General features: G+C 43.9%; 1 protein-coding gene across 1 annotated transcript in view; it reads left to right on the forward strand.

The window, feature by feature from the left end:
• shroom4 (shroom family member 4) overlaps nt 1-19,535 on the forward strand; it is a 92,989-nt gene that overhangs the window by 13,715 nt on the left and 59,739 nt on the right. Inside the window, exon 2 of the mRNA XM_080452136.1 lies at nt 18,323-18,474. Within this exon, the coding sequence (XP_080308262.1) occupies nt 18,323-18,474 (152 nt within the window). The remainder of the gene's footprint in view (nt 1-18,322; nt 18,475-19,535) is intronic.

The following is a 19,535-nucleotide window of genomic DNA, read 5'->3' on the forward strand; positions in this document are numbered from 1 at the left end:
TTTAAACTAGTGACGGGTCGCATTCAGAGCTGCAAGAGTGAGTTAGTTTATTTTATTTCTCCCATCATGTCTTTACAAGAACGGACATAGAAGACGTAACAATGAAAACCTTCAATCTGGGATTCTGTGCACGTGCATGTGTGTGTGTGTACGTATGCCCAACAACACAAAACGCACTCACAGAGGGAATTCCCAGCTCGTTCCTTTATGTGTTGACTCTGGTCATAGTGCAGGGCTGAGGGTTACATTTGAGTGTCGTACTTATTGTGCATTAGAAAGAGGCACAGCGGGTCATGGTGTCTGTGTGTGTGTGTGTGTGTGTGTATGTGTGATCTATGGACGTGGATGAAGGCTGGGGTTAAGGTTACGCAGGTTATGGCTTCTAATGGCGAAGGTCCTCAAGCCTACTTTGATGCGGCCGAAAAACGCGACCCGCAAGTGTGAACCGTCGAATGCCAAACTATGTTTAACGAGCTCCTGATGTGACAGATGATGCATTTTCACTGTCGGAGAGAGAGAAAGACGAAGCTAGATGAAGTGTGTCAAGAATGTGGGTATCACATTAGATGTCTCATGATGTTAATGAGAACATTTTTGTCATTTTAATGAAGCAAAAAATAATGTTGCGCAGAATGTTTTATAATAGAACCATTGCATTAGGGCTGAATATGTACAAAATGAAATATCAAAATTTTTGACCCGGAACTCAATATCGATAGCGTGTGATGATAATGTCATAGGCTCATATCGTGATCTACAAGTTCACAACAAACAATCTGCGCTGAGCTTCTAGATCTACTTTTTGACAATTTTTGAAAGTGTAATAAGTGATTTTTAGACCAAAGAAAATACAACACTTTTGCCATATCATGATATTATATGCACAATCCCCCCATCACGCTATTGCTGTAATATTGATATTGCAGCCCTGCTTCGCATTATAAAATGTCAAGTGGAAAGTGAAAGAAGAAAAGCAGGGAGAGTGTGTGTGCCTGCTGTGCCTGTGCCAATGTATTTGTTGCGTGCCAGGTATAAGTCCTGTGTGTGTGTGTGTGTGTGTGTGTGTGTGTGTGTGTGCATGGTGGTAGGTTGGAGCTATGAGAGGCAAACAGATTGAGGAATGTAAATTTAAAACCACGCCAGCCGACGAAGACACGTTCCTTCCCCCTTAAAAACAAAACACAGACTGTTAACCTGTGTGTGTGTGTGTGTGTGTGTGAGAGAGAGAGATGGAATGAAAGACGGTGTATTATGCTCACATATGCCAGTTTACTCACATGGAAGTGCTCATCCATGTGACTTTCTGTGAGGTGTGTGTGTGGTCTGTTCATTTGAGAACAGTCATCCTCTCCTCTCCGTTTCATTGGCCACTCTGGCATTGAGTTTGGCCCAAGTGTGTCAATGACCCAAGTTCTCCAGAATTCCAAGGGCGTGTTGTTGCAACCTTGCCCAGGAAAAGGACTCCTCGTTCTTGGGTTGTAACGGCTCTCTCCTCACCCACTTCTTCTATCTTTGGAAAGGCCTTTCAAGGACAACAGCCCCCGACGGACACATCAGTGATCAATGGAGCCCAACACCACACACACACACACACACACACACACACACACACACACACACACACACACACACACAAAATGCATTTCTGAACACATGCATGCACTCAAACTCATGCCCCCCGCTCCACACACACACACTAAATGAAACGTGTAGGCCTTTGGGTTCTTTTGGTGTGAGCGTGGGAGTTTTTTCTCTTTTTCCATGGCTGAGTTCCCCTCCTCCCGCCCCGATAAAGAGGGCCTTGTGAGAACGTGGGTGTAAAGGATGGGAGGAGATCTTCACAAGTCTCAGACTAGAGGGCAGAGGTTGAGGAAGAGTGTGTGTGTGTGTGTGTGTGTGTGTGTGTGTGTGTGTGTGTGTGTGTGTGTGTGTGTGTGTGTGTGTGTGTGTGTGTGTGTGTGTGTGTGTGTGTGTGTGTGTGTGTGTGTGTGTGTGTGTGTGTGTGTGTGTGTGTGTGTGTGTGTGTGTGTGTGTGGGAGAGAGAGGGAGAGAAATCTGCTTTATTGTTTGTGTGCGTGGAAGATGTCTTGTTTGTGTGAATGTGAGGGAAATGTTGTGCATGCGCGTCTGTTACCTCTTGAGTGAGTTTGTCTGAGAAAACCAGACATATGGTTGCTTTTCATACACATCCATAGAGGAGCACATCTTTATGCTCACAACTAATTACACGGCACACTGGGCTGTGTTACACGTAGGTAAGGAAGTAAAACTTAATTTATGTATCACATTCTTTTTACATACTGTTGCAAAGTGCCAAACAAACAATCACAGTTCTCCTTGTGGTGCCCGACATGGCAACCCAGAACATTTTTACAAAGGATAACATGTAAAGATATGTATTTAGGCACTGCTTGACACAGTCAACCGATTCAGCAGATGTGATTGATTGAGGAAGGTTCCAGAGTGAAGCAAGGTCGCCTTCAGATTATGATTGGAGGGATGGATAAGGTAAAAAAAAAAAATAGGAGTTGGATTCAAACCCGGGTTGTTGCGCTCGGAAGGAGCATTATGATCTGTTCACTATCTGTCAGAGGCCACCAGCCACTTTTTATGCATACACTTCAATTTGAAGTTGTATTTGCTTGAATAGGATAAAACACAAAACAATACAAAACATAACTAAAAACAGCCAAGATAGAATAAATACAAGAAACAAGGACAACATACCAGGCCTTCCAGTTCATATTTCAGTTCTTATTTACAGGGGGGGGGGGGAAGCTTCCTGTGGACAGAAGTTGGAAAAACAACCGCAAGTTCTTTATCTGTTCAAAACAACACCACACACCATGTTTTTGTCAGGACCGTGGCCAGTAAATGGCTTGACAGCTCTGGAATGAAGAAGAATTCAAAAACGAAATTGCAGAGAAGACTCCCTTTTCATTAACGGTGCAAAAAGAACTGGCATGATTCAACTTAGACTCCCCCGTCTCACGTCTCTGAAGTCTGAATCATACATTTCCCCCCAAATCTTCTTCCCCCTAAAAATTGTCCTGACTCACTTTTCACATGCAGACCCAGTATTATTTGAATATTAAATCTAAAATGTAATTAATAGTACAACATAATAATGAATCAACATATGGATGTTTTTATGGATAATGGTGTGACTCGGTTGAGACTGGTTGACAACATATTCTCTGTACTGTAAACAATCTAAATATGAAATCAACTTCCTTTATGATTTCCCTCTAAATGTTAGTCTAAAACTAGGCACTTTTGGAATAGGTCTTTGTATATTTGCACTTGATCTGAATGAACAGAAGGACATCGGACGGCTGTATTTAAGTCAGTGTCCTCTCCACACTTTTTTAGTTTTCAGTCACCAGATAACCGTAGGAGCTCGATGTTATGACAGGGCATCCCCCCCCCCACACACACACACACACACACACACCCCTTTTGTATCAAGGGTCCATAGAGAGCCGTGGGGGGTGTAGGAGGTCTGTGGATGTGTTGAAATGTCAGCTTGATGGCTCTATTTAGATATGTCAGGCTTTGTGTGTTTGTCTCTCTCTCTTTCTGTCTCAATCTTTTATTTCATCCGTATGTTGTTTTTTCTCGCATCTTTTCTTTCTCCTCATTCTCACACACACACACACACACACACACACACACACACATACACATACACATACACACACACACAGAGACGTTTTGTTTCCTAACCTCGGCATAGATGCCAATACGTAAACTAAATACAGGAGGACAAATTGGCAATTGCAATAATTTAGCTTTACTTTGATTGGCTTAAACAAAGGGAAGGAGGAAATCACCTGATTGGTTCCAGATGGATCCAAGGAGATAATCAAGTTTAATTGCTCACTGGAGGAGAAGGAAGGACTTGTGTGCCAAAACAACCCACCTAGAGATATTTAGATGTATGCTGGAAAAAAAAGAAGCGATGCTTGAGAACTTATTTAAAGAGGTGGTGCCATGGTTTTGCACTTTTTCTGTCTTTCATGTGAGGTTGATAGAACTTCATTAAGCCCCTGGTGGTGTTTTTATGGTATTTTATGTCTTCTCTGACTATTTTGAGTTTCTTCCTGGAGGCTGAAACCTTGAGGGTCAAACGTGCCAATAGAAAAACAGTGCTTTAATGACACAGTAGAAATATACCCTCCCCCTCATTATCATAACACAACAGGTGTAGGCATGAGGAGGAGGAGGGACTAGGTCAGGAGGTGGAGGGACTGGTTCAGGTGGGAGGTGCTAAGGTGAAAACCAGGTATACTGTATGATGAACTGGAGGCGTGTCCACATAAAACATCATTTTAACACTTTCTGTACACTGAAAAAAATCTTCCTCCTAGTTATAACCATAATACCTGATGATCATGTTTTAGGGGAGGGGGAAATCACTGAAAATCACGGCACCCCGTCTTTAAAGTACTTCTTTCCCACTTGTCATCTGTATCACTGCCCTACATAAATTTCGGCCTTTTGAAAAAAGCCGATGTACAAGCTTGTAGATCTGCTATTTTCAAAAGATTTGTATACATTTGAAAACTTGAAATGGGACATTCTGCATAATGAGTACTTTTACTTTTGGTACTTTAAGTACATTTTGATGCCAATACTTTTGTACTTTTACTCAAGTACATTTCGAATTCCGGAATTTTACTTGTAACCGAGTATTTCTATATTGCAGTATTGATACTTTTACTAAAGTAAAGCATTTGAGTCCTTTTTCCACCACTGCCTCCTCACGTAGTTCAGTCCAATGACGAAAGAGGAACGTCTCTCTTCAGCCAGCCAAATGTTGCATTTATTTTGCAACTGACTGACTGAACCTCACGTCGCCAGGCTTTCCACACAGAGGAAACTGAGCAACTCGAGGAGGAATGATAACTTTTGAGGATGTGACGAGTTCGTTCCCCCCCGTTCACCAAAAAGAACGAATCACTTCGAACAGATTACTCGCGAATGACCCAACATGGCAGTGATGTCATAGACTGGCCTCCAAGTACTTTGTGCTTATTTCACCCGCACAATGGAAACCAGATGAATCTGCCAGTGCAAAAAGATAAAATAGGCAGATTTGGTCTGGCCCAGCTCGGTTGTGATTGGATTTCCCTGCCCCCGAAGTTGTGGGGCACCAATCAGGGCCCAGTATGCAAATATGGTATGTGAAAATGAGAGAGGGGGAGAAGAGAGACAGGGGAGGGCGGGGCTATTAGGTTATAATCCCGTAGCATGGGAGGACGGCCGCCGTTCAGAGTATGGGGAAGACTCCCCATTGGCTTAAAGGACAGCCAATGATGAAAAAGTGTTGAGAAAGTGTTCACTAGTTGATCAGTCTCTTCTTAGACTCGGTGCTCCTCGAGCACCTGGTAATAATATAGGACTATTAATTCCTCGAGGGGAAATTGTCATTTTTCAGCAGCCACAAGTGAGAACGAGAGCAAAGAAACAAAATGTGCTCTTTAGCTAAAAAGAAAATAAAACTCTAAAAGACTCACAAAAACATGCAGTAATCCTGGTCACTATACTGCCTCCCCCTGGCCAGCCGGGGCGCCTGATGGAGGGGAAGGGAACTGGTTGGAATAACGTGTTCCTTCCACGCGCTACGTCCAACCAGGGAAACTCTCCCCTGTCAGGTGACAAGAAGGTCAGTTGGCTCTCATGCATTGAAGGCGGCATGAGCTCGGCCCTGGCCTCCCTAGGTTGGCAGAGGGAAGGTAGTGCCCAGGATTACATAGACAATTGGCACTGGGTGTAAAAAATAGGGTTACAAAATCGTGGGATAAAAATTGAAGTTAAAAAAAAAAACTCTAAAAGATGTTCAACTGAAATTGATTCAGGCAAGGGTCTATTTGAGCTTAAATGGTGACTGGGTGTTCTAGTGGTTAGAGCCTGTCATTGTGTGATGGTTAAAACATTTGTCTTCACAACCGCACCGCTGGGTCGAGTCCCACCATAGTTCTGCCGTTGTTATCAGGCACGTTTCACTATGATTAAAAGTTCCTTACAAGCCTCATTGCTTCTTGTTTAGGCCTATGCTAAACAGTCTCACGCTAATGGCTAATTTAACACCATAAATGGTTTCATGGGTGACAACCCAAAGTCTGTATGTTCTCCTTGGCTGTTTCTCTTTATATTCTTGTGTGTGTGTGTGTGTGTGTGTGTGTGTGTGTGTGTGTGTGTGTGTGTGTGTGTGTGTGTGTGTGTGTGTGTGTGTGTGTGTGTGTGTGTGTGTGTGTGTGTGTGTGTGTGTGTGTGTGTGTGTGTGTGTGTGTGTGTGTGTGTGTGTGTGTGGCATTGTAACGACAGTCTAAATATTCCTTCTATGCTCTAGATATCTTCAGCTAAACAAATGATACAATTTCCCCAACTTTATTTTGTGCCTGTATTTGGATGTGTGAGTGTGTGCATATGTCTCACTGTAAATATAATTCTGTGCATGTACTATATATGGGCAAGTCATTGTATGTATATAATGTGGGTGCATGTGTGCGTGAGTTTTCCAGTGTGTGTGTGTGTGTGTGTAAGAGAGAGAGTTTTCCAGTGTGTATGTGGGCCAGTGCTCACATCCAGACTTTTCCCAGAGTGCAGTTGGGTGGTGAGAGCCAGTCATTTTAGCATGAGTCGACCTCTCTGTAATGTGGGGTTTGATCTGTACAGTTTATGTACACTGCATGGCAGTGGTTTGACTCACTGAGAAAGAGAGAGAAGGTCACACACACGCACACACACACGCGCACACACACACGTGCGCTATACAGTACATGGCTTTTTTCGACTATGAAGGGGAACCCAAAACCTTTCCTAACCTGGAAAGTATTTGATTGTTTTTACGCCATGGTTCTGAAAGAGGCTAAGCCGTCTATAAGAGGGTCTGGTCTGTCTGTCGGAAGCTAACCTCGCAAACGCCAATTATTTTGTGCTCACTGTTACTATTGGCTAGCTTAGAACCTGACGATTTTGTGTTCGCAAAATATTTTGTACTTTACAATTTTTTAAGTCAATGGGGCTCAGATTGGCCAAATGAGGCCAAAGATGATATCATCGACCATACTTATGTACTTTCACTCAAGTCAAATTTTATTACCGGACTAGTATTTTTACATTGTGGTATTGGTACTTTTACTTAAGTACAAAATGTACTTCTTCCACCACTGGTTCTGAGAACCTTATCTGACACGGAGCCGTAGCACATGGTCATGGAAACAAATTCAGAACCTGTGAAATACGTCCCACAGAACAAATCACTTAGTTCTTGTACAGTTGAAATGAGCCAGTACATTTCCTTCACACAAGAACACAGGCTTGAAAAGAAAGTGCAAAGAATTGTGAACATAACAAATGCGAAGCTGGACAAAAAACAACGTATAGATGCAGACACAAGCGCGTGTGTGTGTGTGTGTGTGTGTGTGTGTGTGTGTGCAAGTACACAAATGCAGAAATAAATGCAGAACTACACACACACACACACACACACACACACACACACACACACACACACACACACACGTAATGTAAAGTGCAGACCTCATACTGGGGAACAGATGTTTGGTGTGTTAATCATCTTTGTCAGCTTGAACACACATGCACACACACCCCCACACCCAGACACACACACACACACGCACAGACACTTACAACACTTTAGATACAGATTACTTATCTTCCTAAAACTTTTAGCAGCTCGAATGTTTTCACATTGGAGCTGCATCAAATCAGAGCCAACATGTGTGTGTGTGTGCGTGCGTGTCTGTGTATGTGTGTAGGCCATGTGTTAAAGCCATCAGGTGATGGTTGACTGACATGTTGCCCTACCCTGTGACCAACATGGCAACACCCTTCCTCTATGGGGCACAATGATGGGCACGGTGCCACCCACCCAACCACCACCCCACACACACACACACACACACACACACACACACACACACACACACACACACACACACACACACACACACACACACACACACACACACACACACACACACACACACACACACACTCAAGAGTCGGACGCACCCATTTATTTATAGAGTTTAAGAGTGACTTAATGTAGGATCAGTGAGGCTCTGTGTGTGTGTTCGGATGCACAGAGGGGGCATTCTTCTCCGTCTCTCAAGCCTGAGGTGACCTCACCCCGTCTGGGCATCCCTCAGCAACATGGCACTACACACACACACACACACACACACACACACACACACACACACACACACACACACACACACACACAGGTTTGCTATATTTGTGAGGACAACGACATTTTAGGACAGTGATTTTATGAATGCTATTTTCCCTTCTTTTTTTAACCCTAAGCTCTAAATGTCTTTTTCTTCTTGTAAGCCTAACTCCCCTAGAGGACAGTTGGCCCCTACATGTATAGTAATACAAGTACACACACACACACACACACACACACGCGCACAGCTCCAGGATATAGGTCAGACTTGACTTGAGTGAAAAGTGAACCAAACCAGAGTGTTTGGCCAGTCAGTGAAAGTGACACATTGAGAATGACTGCGGTGTTTATTTTACGCTGAGGGTTGACGTGCTGCTATGACAGCAAGGCTATGATGGACCTCATACCAAAAGCCTCAGTCAGTCTGCAACAATGTGACTGGCCCAAGATCTGATCCTGACACACACACACACACACACACACACACACACACACACACACACACACACACACACACACACACACACACACACACACACACACACACACACAGTGTGTGTGCGAGTGCACGTTTGCGTGTGAGAGTGAGAGAGACCTTGTTTGACTAACAGTTAGTTTGTGGAATTCAAAATAAACTATGTTGACTAATCACATATTGCAAGATTCATATCAACGCAGGTCTTATTTTGAAGCCCGCCTTATATCCACCAGGAAGTCTGTTCTTTTTTTTTACCGAAGCTGTCTTGATTCTCTCTCCCTCTTTCCTGTCCATCTTCACTTAAAACAATCTAGCAATAAAGCCAGAAAAGCAAAAAAAATAAAATAATCTGTGTTGTTTCCTGAAGTCAAGTCACTGGGTGTTTCGGGTCTTGCAACAGACACCCTCCTCCAGGCGACCCGACCGAGGCTAATCAGACCCTGGCCTGTGTCCAAGTGGCATGCTACTGCCCCCAATTGGGGGCTTAGGGTGGCAGGTGAGCTGTTAACAGCGGGTGTTGGTGACACTAGGAGGCTCTGGGCACTGTCAGTTGCCTCTGGGCCTGGCTCCTCCTGCGTCTGACCAGAAGTAGGCTGCACTAGCGCTCCTGTTTTCGTGTATAGAGGGGCGGGTGTGTAGAGGCGCGGAGAGATTGCGCCTGATCCCATTGGTTCACCGATCTGTCCGTCAACCCCCGCCCCGTTAACACAACATTACGAGCGACGCCCACTACACTCTGGTTGGTTGGGGAAATGAAACCCTTCCTATACCGGGTACACCGACGCGCTCCTCCAGGCTTTTATTTTTTAGCAAAACTAAACAATAAAAGCCTGGAGATCGAGGCTAGACCGGATTGTCGTCGTTGCCGCTGGCCAGTCGAACATCTAATTTTTCCGTGGATGGATTTTTAAAACTTTATTAAGTTTATCCAAGGATGGCAGGGGTACAGGAGTGGTCATTTTGGTTCACTCGACGTCCCGTTTTGGCTCACTCAGTGTCCTGTGTATGTGCAAGAATACAACAAATGCATGACTTTTGACATAATTTCCAAAACAAATTGGGTGCGTGGCGCACAGAGAGGCCTTGAGGCTCGTGAGTGTGTGCTCCAAGCAAGCCGATGGCCTTGCATAATATAGACAAGCCATGCTGGAAGGAATAAGTTATCACGTGAACCAAAATGAGCCTATTAAGTATTTTATCTATTTTTTATTTTTTTCTATTTTTTATTTTCACCAGAGGATAAGCCCCTTGAGATGCAGCATCTCGTTTTCGAGGGGGTCCTCGGAAACCCTTCCCCTCCCAGTCTCAACCAACCACAGGGTGTAGAGTTGCCCTCCTCCTACCATCCTAAAAATGCAATCCTGCAAATCCCTAGTTTCATGCTTATTTCTGCCAATAACTTTGAAGAAAACATTGCGTCCATTATGCGTATGCAAGCCCCAAATCCCTTAATTTCCCTCCTCTATTGCCTTGGCTTCCTGGGTGTGTGTGTTACGTCTCTCAGAGTAGCAATGCCCTTAACAAGTCATGTTAAGTACGGTTTGCATTCAGTTTAATTCATAATGTGTCCCTGGGACTGTGCTGTGTACTGTACACTGCCATAAAAAGCCATGATGTCAAGTTTTAAGACGTAATGGTCTTTGATCTTATGCCTGAGACAACACATGAACACTGGTTTATTATGACCTCATAGGTCACATACGCGCACACACACACACACACACACACACACACTCATCCACACACGCACGCACGCACACACACGCACACACCTGCGGGTTTTATGTACTTAACCTAGAAAGCCGGTATGTAGACTGTAATTAGAAAGCAGTCGAGTTTATGATAGGCACAGAAGGCAGGTGTGCGCGCGCACATGCACGCACGCACGTGTTCCAGACCAGAATACAAGCTATTAATTTGAGGTCCTCTCCTCCCTTTCCCCCTGTCACGCTTCTCTCTATCTCCTTATATCCTTTTCCTTCCTCAAAGATCGGCCCTTCCTTCTCCTGTACTCCTCCCTCCTCCACCACCTCCTTCCATTCTCCCTTCCTCCTTTCCTTGCCGTCCCCTCTCCAGCCTCCTCCTTCACTCCATCCGTCCCCCTCCTCCCTTGGTTCTTCCCTCCGTTCCACACTCCCTTGTTCCATCTCGCCTCCTTCCATCATCCTCTCCCAACTCCTCGTCTCACCCCCTTCCCATTTCTCCCCCTGCCTGTCTCACTCTCTCCATATCTCTCTCTCACACTCTCCATCTCTTTCTCTCAGTCTCTCCATCTCTCTGTCAATCTCCATCTTTCCCCTGGATAGAGAGAGAATGTATTCTTAGTTCTTAACCCATTAAGGCCTGAGGTTCCGATGTCTTCTAAATCCTGAGAGTTTTCTGAAGAACTTATGTTACTATATCAGTGGTTCTCAAACCTTTTCATGTCAACGACCCCCAAAATTATATGTATTTGGCCCCCATCTCAAAATATTTTGTTCCAGGGACCCCCAGAAGCAAAGATTTGAGTTAAAAATGTATGATGTAACAAATATATATAAATTCAAAGATTTGCACACATTTAAAAAGAAATAGCAGACATTCAAAAATAGCAGATCTACAAGCTCATAGTGCGGCACTCGCTATGAGCTTGTATATCTGCTATTTTTGAATAGCCAAATAATGCTTCAAGTACACAGATGCGTTCCCGGTTTTAATGTGTGTGTGTGTGTGTGTGTGTGTGTGTGTGTGTGTGTGTGTGTGTGTGTGTGTGTGTGTGTGTGTGTGTGTGTGTGTGTGTGTGTGTGTGTGTGTGTGTGTGTGTGTGTGTGTGTGTGTGTGTGTGTGTGTGTGTGTGTGTGTGTGTGTGTGTGTGTGTGTGTGTGTGTGTGTGTGTGTGTTTGTTTTACCGTGCCACCACCAGCCTAATTTACTTTAATGTAAGTCCACAAACATAGCTGGGTAATGAGAGGTCATTTTCCTGCTGCGTGCTGGAGCTCGTAAACGGACCATGTTTGGGAATCTTTCTCTGAGAAAAGGGAAAATGTGGAAACGCAGCGACAGAGGGCAGAGAGGATGTAAGCTAAGCTTGGTGTCGGTCCATGTACCGTATTTTCCGCACTATAAGGCGCACCGTCAGTGCGCCTTATAGTGCGGATGCGCCTTATAATCCGATGCGCCTTATATATGTATCAATATTGGTTCCCTTGGTTTCCGCACTATAAGCCGCACCGTCAGTGCGCCTTATAGTGCGGATGTGCCTTATAATGCGGTGCGCCCTATATATGAAAATAATACATTTATTGAAGGTGCGCCTTATACTCAGATGCGCCTTATAGTGCGGAAAATACGGTAATACTTGTACACATGTCATCTATGCATGTGTACATGCGTGTCCACACACATGATGATGTATTTAGACCCTCCAGAAAAACGTGATTATGCGGGGGTAACTTTTTTCAAAAAGGGCGCATTGCATTTGCAGATTTTGAAACCTTTCGCATGTTCCACATATTTTCCTACTTTCCGCATTTTTCTCAACTTCCCGCAATTTCACTGCATAAAATCACATAAAACCCCTTTATATTTCATCGCTAAATCAAGTATTTTAGCCCGCATAGTCACAGAACACAGATCCCAACCGTGTGTGTTACGGTTGGGATCCTATAGGATTTTAACAATTACGATTCCTTAACGGTCCCCTTTAACACTTCCTAGATAATTAAAAAAATAACGTAATGTAATTTTCATTATAAACACAAATTCAATCCTATGCATGCATTTTATTGTAGTGGTTCTCAAAGTGAGGTCAAGGGACCCTCTGGGTTACTTGAGGGGGTTCAAAATGGACCCTTACAGGTCTGTAACTCGTAGAGTATACAAATGGAACCAAATGGACCCGTAATTCGGGTCCATTTGGTTCCATTTGTACACTCTCAAGAGTTATGGTGGTCCCTCGAAATTAGCACGTTTTGAGAATCACTGAACCGGAAACGGTTCCAAATGTGATGGAACCGATTCCGGTTCCTCAATGTTAGATCATGTTCCTCCGACCAGCGTGTGTGTGTGTCCTCTGACTGTGGCAATAAGAATAGCTCTGGAAATAGTTTTATTTTCATGGGCCATAATGAGAACTTTATAGGTGGAAAAGAGAGCGAGCGAGAGAGTTATTGGGGAACATAGTGGAAATGAGTGAATTAACTTTACATCTATGAGAGTTTATATATACTGTATGTGTGTATGTACAGTATGTACAGTATGTGTGTGTGTGTGTGTGTGTGAGTGTGTTTGTGTGAGAGAGCGGGAACGATAAAATGACAACCACAGAAAAAGCAGAGCATTGAAAGTCCCACCCTGCACAAGACTTTTATTGTGGCAGTGTTTCTGAGCCACAGGGGAACGACAGACCATGTTGCCATGTCCGCTTATTATATGCGACTTTGGGCTTGTTTTTCTGTAAAGTTGCTTGAAAATATTGGCGGTTGCGTTTTTTGGGGCTTCTTTCTAAAGTGTAGTTGCTTATTTGGGTTTGCTGTCTAATGTTTCTTAAATCAGTGGTTCTCAAACATTTTCATGCCAAGGACCCCCAAATTAATATGTATTTGTTCGCGGCCCCTTATCTGAAAATATTTTGTGCCAGAGACCCCATATAAGATTGTGTCAAATGTTCCAAAAATATTTCACTTTTTCCCCCAAGATTAAAAAAAAATAGCAGAGTTTAAAGTGCTCATGTGGCCTAGTGGCTTCTTTTGGGCTTGTTTTCTTAGACCTGGTTGCTTATTTCTCTTGCAAACTCTGGCAACACTGACGACAGAACCAGAGAGACAGGATACAGAAAGAAAGAGAGAGACAGAGAATATGTGGCACTGAACACAGAGCCAACAGAGAGGTGTGTCTCCTCTCCATGGCACCTCGTCAGCATAAAGAGGTATTTTCTTTACTGGAGAGAGAAGCCATGAAGGGGAAGGAGAGAGAGAGAGAGAGAGAAAGAGAGCAGGGCTGTCACCATATAATGACATTTTGCTTGACGATTAATTGACAAATAATTGTGATTAATGATTTAATTGTTTTTTTGGCATTGAACATTGGAACGTAAATAATGACGATCCTAGTGTACCGCTTAGAGCAGGGGTCTTCAACGTTATTCAGCCCAAGGAGTGGACCCCCTAGCTGAGAGAGAGATGAAGCAGGGACCCCCACTACATATTGTATAACTAGAAAAGGTGCTCCTCGGAGCACTGCCAGACCCCTAGCGGTTGAAATCTGAATGGCTGGACTTTGCATGACGTGTGTGCAGAGGAAAAGAGGGACAGACAGAGGAAAAATGTACAGACCGAGGAAAAATGTACAGACCGAGGAAAAGAGGGACAGACCGACAAAGCCTCATGTAGGCCGACCCTCTGGGTCTGGCAACAAAAACGTCATGCTAATGTGTATTTGCAGATACTGTAGTTAACCTTTTAAACCCTCAATATTTAGTCAACTTGACCATTGGCTCTGTACTTGCTCTTTTTTCCCTCTACACAAACTCTCCGAAAATAGCAGATCTACAAGCTCACAACGCCTGTAGATCTGCTATTTTCGGCTAATGTTCCCCATCACACAAAGATTTGGTGGACCCCCTGTAGTAACTCTGAGGACCCCCAAGGGGTCCCGGACCCCCTGTTGAAGACCCCTGACTTAGAGCATATGCCTTTTTATTGGGAAGGTTGGGGGTTCGAACCCTGCCTGGGGCTCCTAACGCCAAATCTGGCCACAGTTCACATACGATTTTTTTTTGGGGGGGGGGGGTCCCCACTGAGTTCACATATGATTATTTTGGGGGGTTGCGGCCTGAAAAGGTTGAGAACCAATGCAGTAGACAAATCTCTCTCAAAAGCATTTTTAACATTGAAGACTTTACTGTAGTACATGTACACAAAAACGGCGAGTTGACACACTTTGCATTAAAAGGCTTTGAATCGTCTCCTTTGTGCGTGTCAGTGTTCTCGCATTTACAGATGTTGCTTGTACTAATGCATAGTTTGTGTGCGTGTGCGTGCGTACATGACTAGGCAACCACAAAATCTGAAATCTTTTTCCATGCTATGCATTCCTCCCTTTTGCTGTAACAGAGAATGTGAGCGTGATGGATCAAGGGCCTTGGCCAGGGCCCTGTATAATACCGCTACATGTACCTTGTAACAATGATTTAAATGTTTTTGAAAGGTTTGGAATTTCGTTTTATATGACTCTTTTCTTTACAGGCGACCCACGGCCCATATGGCCAAAGGACTCGTGAACGCTGTTCAAAAGCCCTGTGCAACCGCAAACAACATGCACGGTTGTCCGTCTGAAAGAGATACATATTTCATTTGGTTTAGTAGGGAGGAGGATTAAGAGAGCAGAGCAAAGCGTCTCCATACTGTTACTGTATATCGTCTCCGTCTGGTGGAAACCTCATGTCCAACTTCTGAGCTTACCAATAACTTAAGCGGCCTGTTTTAATTGTTTTTTGTTTTTTTTGGACGATCTCCGATCTCTCAGCTACCTACCTTGACTGATGGCCTCAGTCTAATGTGAAATAGATTAGCTCTGACTGTACGCAGGCACCTGGATTAACGCACAGGGCAGGCTAACACAGGCCAAAGTAGTCCGACAGTCGTCGGTGCAAAAATAACGTCCGGGGGGGGGGGGGGGGGTGTACTGCTGAAACTGCTCTAAATCGGTTACGAAAAGTGTCAAAGCGTCTGCAGCACCCCTCCCCCCGCTAATGAAATGAAAACTTTCAGCAGTCTTCTAGAACAGTGTATGTATGCATGAATGAATGCATGTATGTATTGTACTGTATGTATGTACTTTTTTTGCCCCAATTCCGTACTATATTTCACAAACTGACAGTAACTTGCTATCCATAGCGACAGATTGCACAGGAAAGCCGTGCCATTATTACACCCCCGTCTTGTTGTAGGTAGATTTTAGATTGTTTGATTAGTTGACTTGTCATGTGAATATGGTTGAGATCCTTTTAGGATTTTAACGATTTCGTCCCTCTTAGCTCATAGCACGGCACCGAGTGCCTCGCTATGAGCTTGTAGATCTGCTATCTTTGAAAAAAAATGAAAATCTTTGAATATATATATATATTTTTAAAGCGAACATTTGTAACTCAAATCTTTGCTTCTGGGGGTCCCTGGAACAAAATATTTTGAGATGGGGCTCCGCGGCCCAATACATATCATTTTGGGGGTCCTTGACATGAAACGTTTCCGAATGTGACGGAACCGATTCCGGGGTTCTCCTCAACGTTGGATCCGGTTCCTACGGTCCCTCCGGTTTTCGGGTCCCAACCCTTCATGTGAACCATATTCCAGAGAGTCTTCTGAAACATCCATCCTATAGGCCTCTTGTTCTTTTGTGTAAACTGCAGTCGGTTGTGTGTTGTGGACGACGGTGCACATTCTTGGGGAGGGAGATTTAATTGTGCAGTCGCCTTGTTAAGTTTAAAGAGGCTCGGTTCCGATCCGCCGACAGTGACAGCGGGCTCTGAACGCCCGCCAGCTCCACGGACTGAAACGGCACCCCCGTAAAACGGACAGATAAACAAAACCATCTTCTTGTCTGTAGCTGTTTTTTAATCAAAGCCACTCATTTTCTCTGTCTCTGTCACTGTTTAACCCATTCAATCCGGGAACGCATCTGTCATTTTAGATTTCTTTGGCTATTAAGAAATAGCAGATATACAAACTCATAGCGCTATGAGCTTGTAAATCTGCTATTTTTAAAAAATTGGTTTTTTTTTTGCAAATCTTTGAATATATATTCTACAAATGTCTTCTAAATCCTTACAGTTTAAAAAAAAAAACTTATGTTTCTATATCAGTGGTTCTCAAACTTTGTCATGTCAAGGACCCCCAAAATGATATGTATTTGGCCGTGGACCCCCATCTCAAAATATTTTGTTCCAGGGACCCCCAGAAGCAAAGATTTGAGTTACAAAGTTTGCTTTAAAAATATATATATTCAAATATAAGATTTTTCTAAAATAGCAGATCTACAAGTTCGAGTGCCGCACTATGAACTTTTTGAATAGCCAAAGAAATCTAAAATGACAGAGTTCCCGGATTGAATGGATTAACCACAGTTTTTGTCTCATCCCTATTGAGTAGTAAGGGGGGGGGGCAGAAAGAAACTCTGTACGTCTATCCGTGTGTGTCTGTTTGAGTTGTGTATGGTGCGCGACCTAACAAACACCACAGTACCACCACACTCGTCTCTTGCCCTCCCCTTTAGCCCCAACGACGACCGCACCAAAACATTCCACAAATACAGTACATTCACAACAGGCTCTGCCTGTGACACAACGCACACTACTACTGTAAGCTACACACACACTCTCACACACGCACACACACACTCACTCACTCACTCACTCACTCACTCACTCACTCACTCACGCACACAAGGAAGTGAAGCATGAACATAACAGTGTGTTGAAGACACGAACATGCAAACGAGAAAATAACAAAATCCCGCGTGCATTCGGACAATCACACTAATCGTGCTTGCATACAGACGTTACGTGCACTGCACACACACACACGGTCTCACTTTCACACACACACACACACACACACACACACACACACACACACACACACACACACACACACACACACACACACACACACACACACACACACACACACACACTGAAACCAGAACCCATTACAGTGGAATTTGCTGGCTTTTTGTGTGGATGTTTTGGTACAGAATGTGTTGGACGTTGGACATGTTTTGTGGGGGCACCGTTGCCGTGGGAACAGACCCCGCTCGGCAAGAAAATGTCTCTGGGGTCCAAATGTGACGGTTTTACATGAGAAACGGTCTGGGTCAGGGTTAAAAGCGTGTGACTTTGTCCATCTTCCAGTCTTAAAAATGCGTTTGTGGTCATCTATCTTCACTTTGCCAGTCCAGAATGACCTACAGTATGCCCCTTTCTCTCTTTCATTCAATACATCTCTCTGTCTCTTCTCTCTCTGTCTCCGTCTCTTCTCTCTCTGTCTCTGTCTCTCTCTCTCTCTCTCTGTCTCTCTCTCTTCCTCTCTTACGTTCATTTTCTTCTTCCCTTACGTTCATTTTCTTCTTCCCTCATCATTTTTTCCCTTTTCCTCTTTTCATCTCCTCCACCCCTCTGTTTGATATCTCTGCCCATCCCAGGTACAAAAAATAAATAAAAAAAGAGTAGGAAGTTCCTGTTCCTTTTTTTTCTCCTTTCTACCTGGGATGGGAATGAATGTGTTCTGTTCCTTGGACATATTTCACACCAATGTAAAAATAAAAATTGGGATTTCCTGCTCTTTTTCTTTCATTTTTTTAACCTGGGATGGGAATGTGAATGAATGTGTTCAGATGATCCTGTGAAATATGTGCACACATATTTGTTGAAATATGTCTGCACATATTTCACACCAATGTGTCTATATGCTTTGTATACCATGAATGGTTTCTCTGTGTCTCAAGGTATCCATTTCATATGCTTCTCCAACATACATGACACATGATATACACCCTATAATAATCTACCATTTAAACAGTTTTTTTGGTAACGTATGTCTTATACTTTTCATATAACATAATTATTTAACATTTTCTTATTCTTGTCTCTCTCTCTCTCTCTGTAGATTGAAGACGGAGGAAAGGCTGCCCAGTGCAAGAAGCTGAAGGTGGGAGACGAGCTCATTAACATAAATGGCTCCGCCCTCTACGGTAGCAGACAAGAAGCTCTCATCCTTATCAAAGGGTCCTACAGGATACTGAAGATTACCGTTAGAAGGTAAACACACACGCACACGCACACACACACACACACTCTTATGCTGCGTTCACACTGGCTCTACAAAAGTACAAAGCAACGCAGCATATCTGAGGCCAAGTCACAGTTGATGTGTTGTGCAACACGCTCGTTGACGTCATCAAGTGTTCGTTCAACGAGCGAAAATATAAAGGCTTGGGTTAAAAATAGCGGGAAACTGGCTGATGGAAATTATTTGTTTTCCACATTTATATTGTGGAGGGAGATGGTGAGTGGAAATGGTGATACGACACTTGGTATTTTTGTAGCTTTGTAGCTGCTAGTGTCAAGTTGAAGCCAGCTCAACTTCATTTTGTAGCTTTACAAGTATCGGATGTATCATGCCGCTGGCTTCCATTGAAAATTAATGGTAGAAATTGTACGCCGCATATGCATTACACACACACACGCATATGCACTAAAAAGCACCAACGTGCAAGTGGATGTCGGCACATACATACATACATACACACCCACACACACACACACACATGCATATGCACTAAAAAGCACCAACTTGCAAGTGGATGTCGGCACACACACACACACACACACACACACACACACGCACAAAATAATTGACGCACTAATAGACACAAAATGTCCTGTGAATAGTTGCTGACTTCAAAGGCAACGCTGCTTATTGCTTATTGTTCCCAAACGTGGATGTGTCTCACAGCTGCATATCTTAATATTGCACCACCTCGATGGGCTGACGTCTTGTTTTTACCCAGTAGCCGTGGGAAGGAAGGAAGATAATGAAGGACAAGGGAGTAGGAGAGGAGGGGAGAGGAAGGAAAGGAGTCGAGGAGAGGAAGGAAGGGTATAGAGGACAGGAGAGGAAGGGTGGAGAGAATAGGAGAGGAGAGAAACCAGGAGGGCAGCCATCTGCATCTTTTGAGCATCCTTAATAAACACGCGCACACACACACTTCTTCTCAGATGTGGAGAATGTGTCTCAGGAAGGAACCTTTGACCTCCAACGGTGTCAAACAGGAAGCCGACAAACTCAGCCGGTTAAGGGTGTGTCTGATTTCACCCCT

This window comes from Gymnoscopelus braueri, assembly GCF_963280865.1.
Source record: "Gymnoscopelus braueri genome assembly, chromosome: 15".
In the NCBI taxonomy this organism is placed as follows: Eukaryota; Metazoa; Chordata; class Actinopteri; order Myctophiformes; family Myctophidae; genus Gymnoscopelus; species Gymnoscopelus braueri.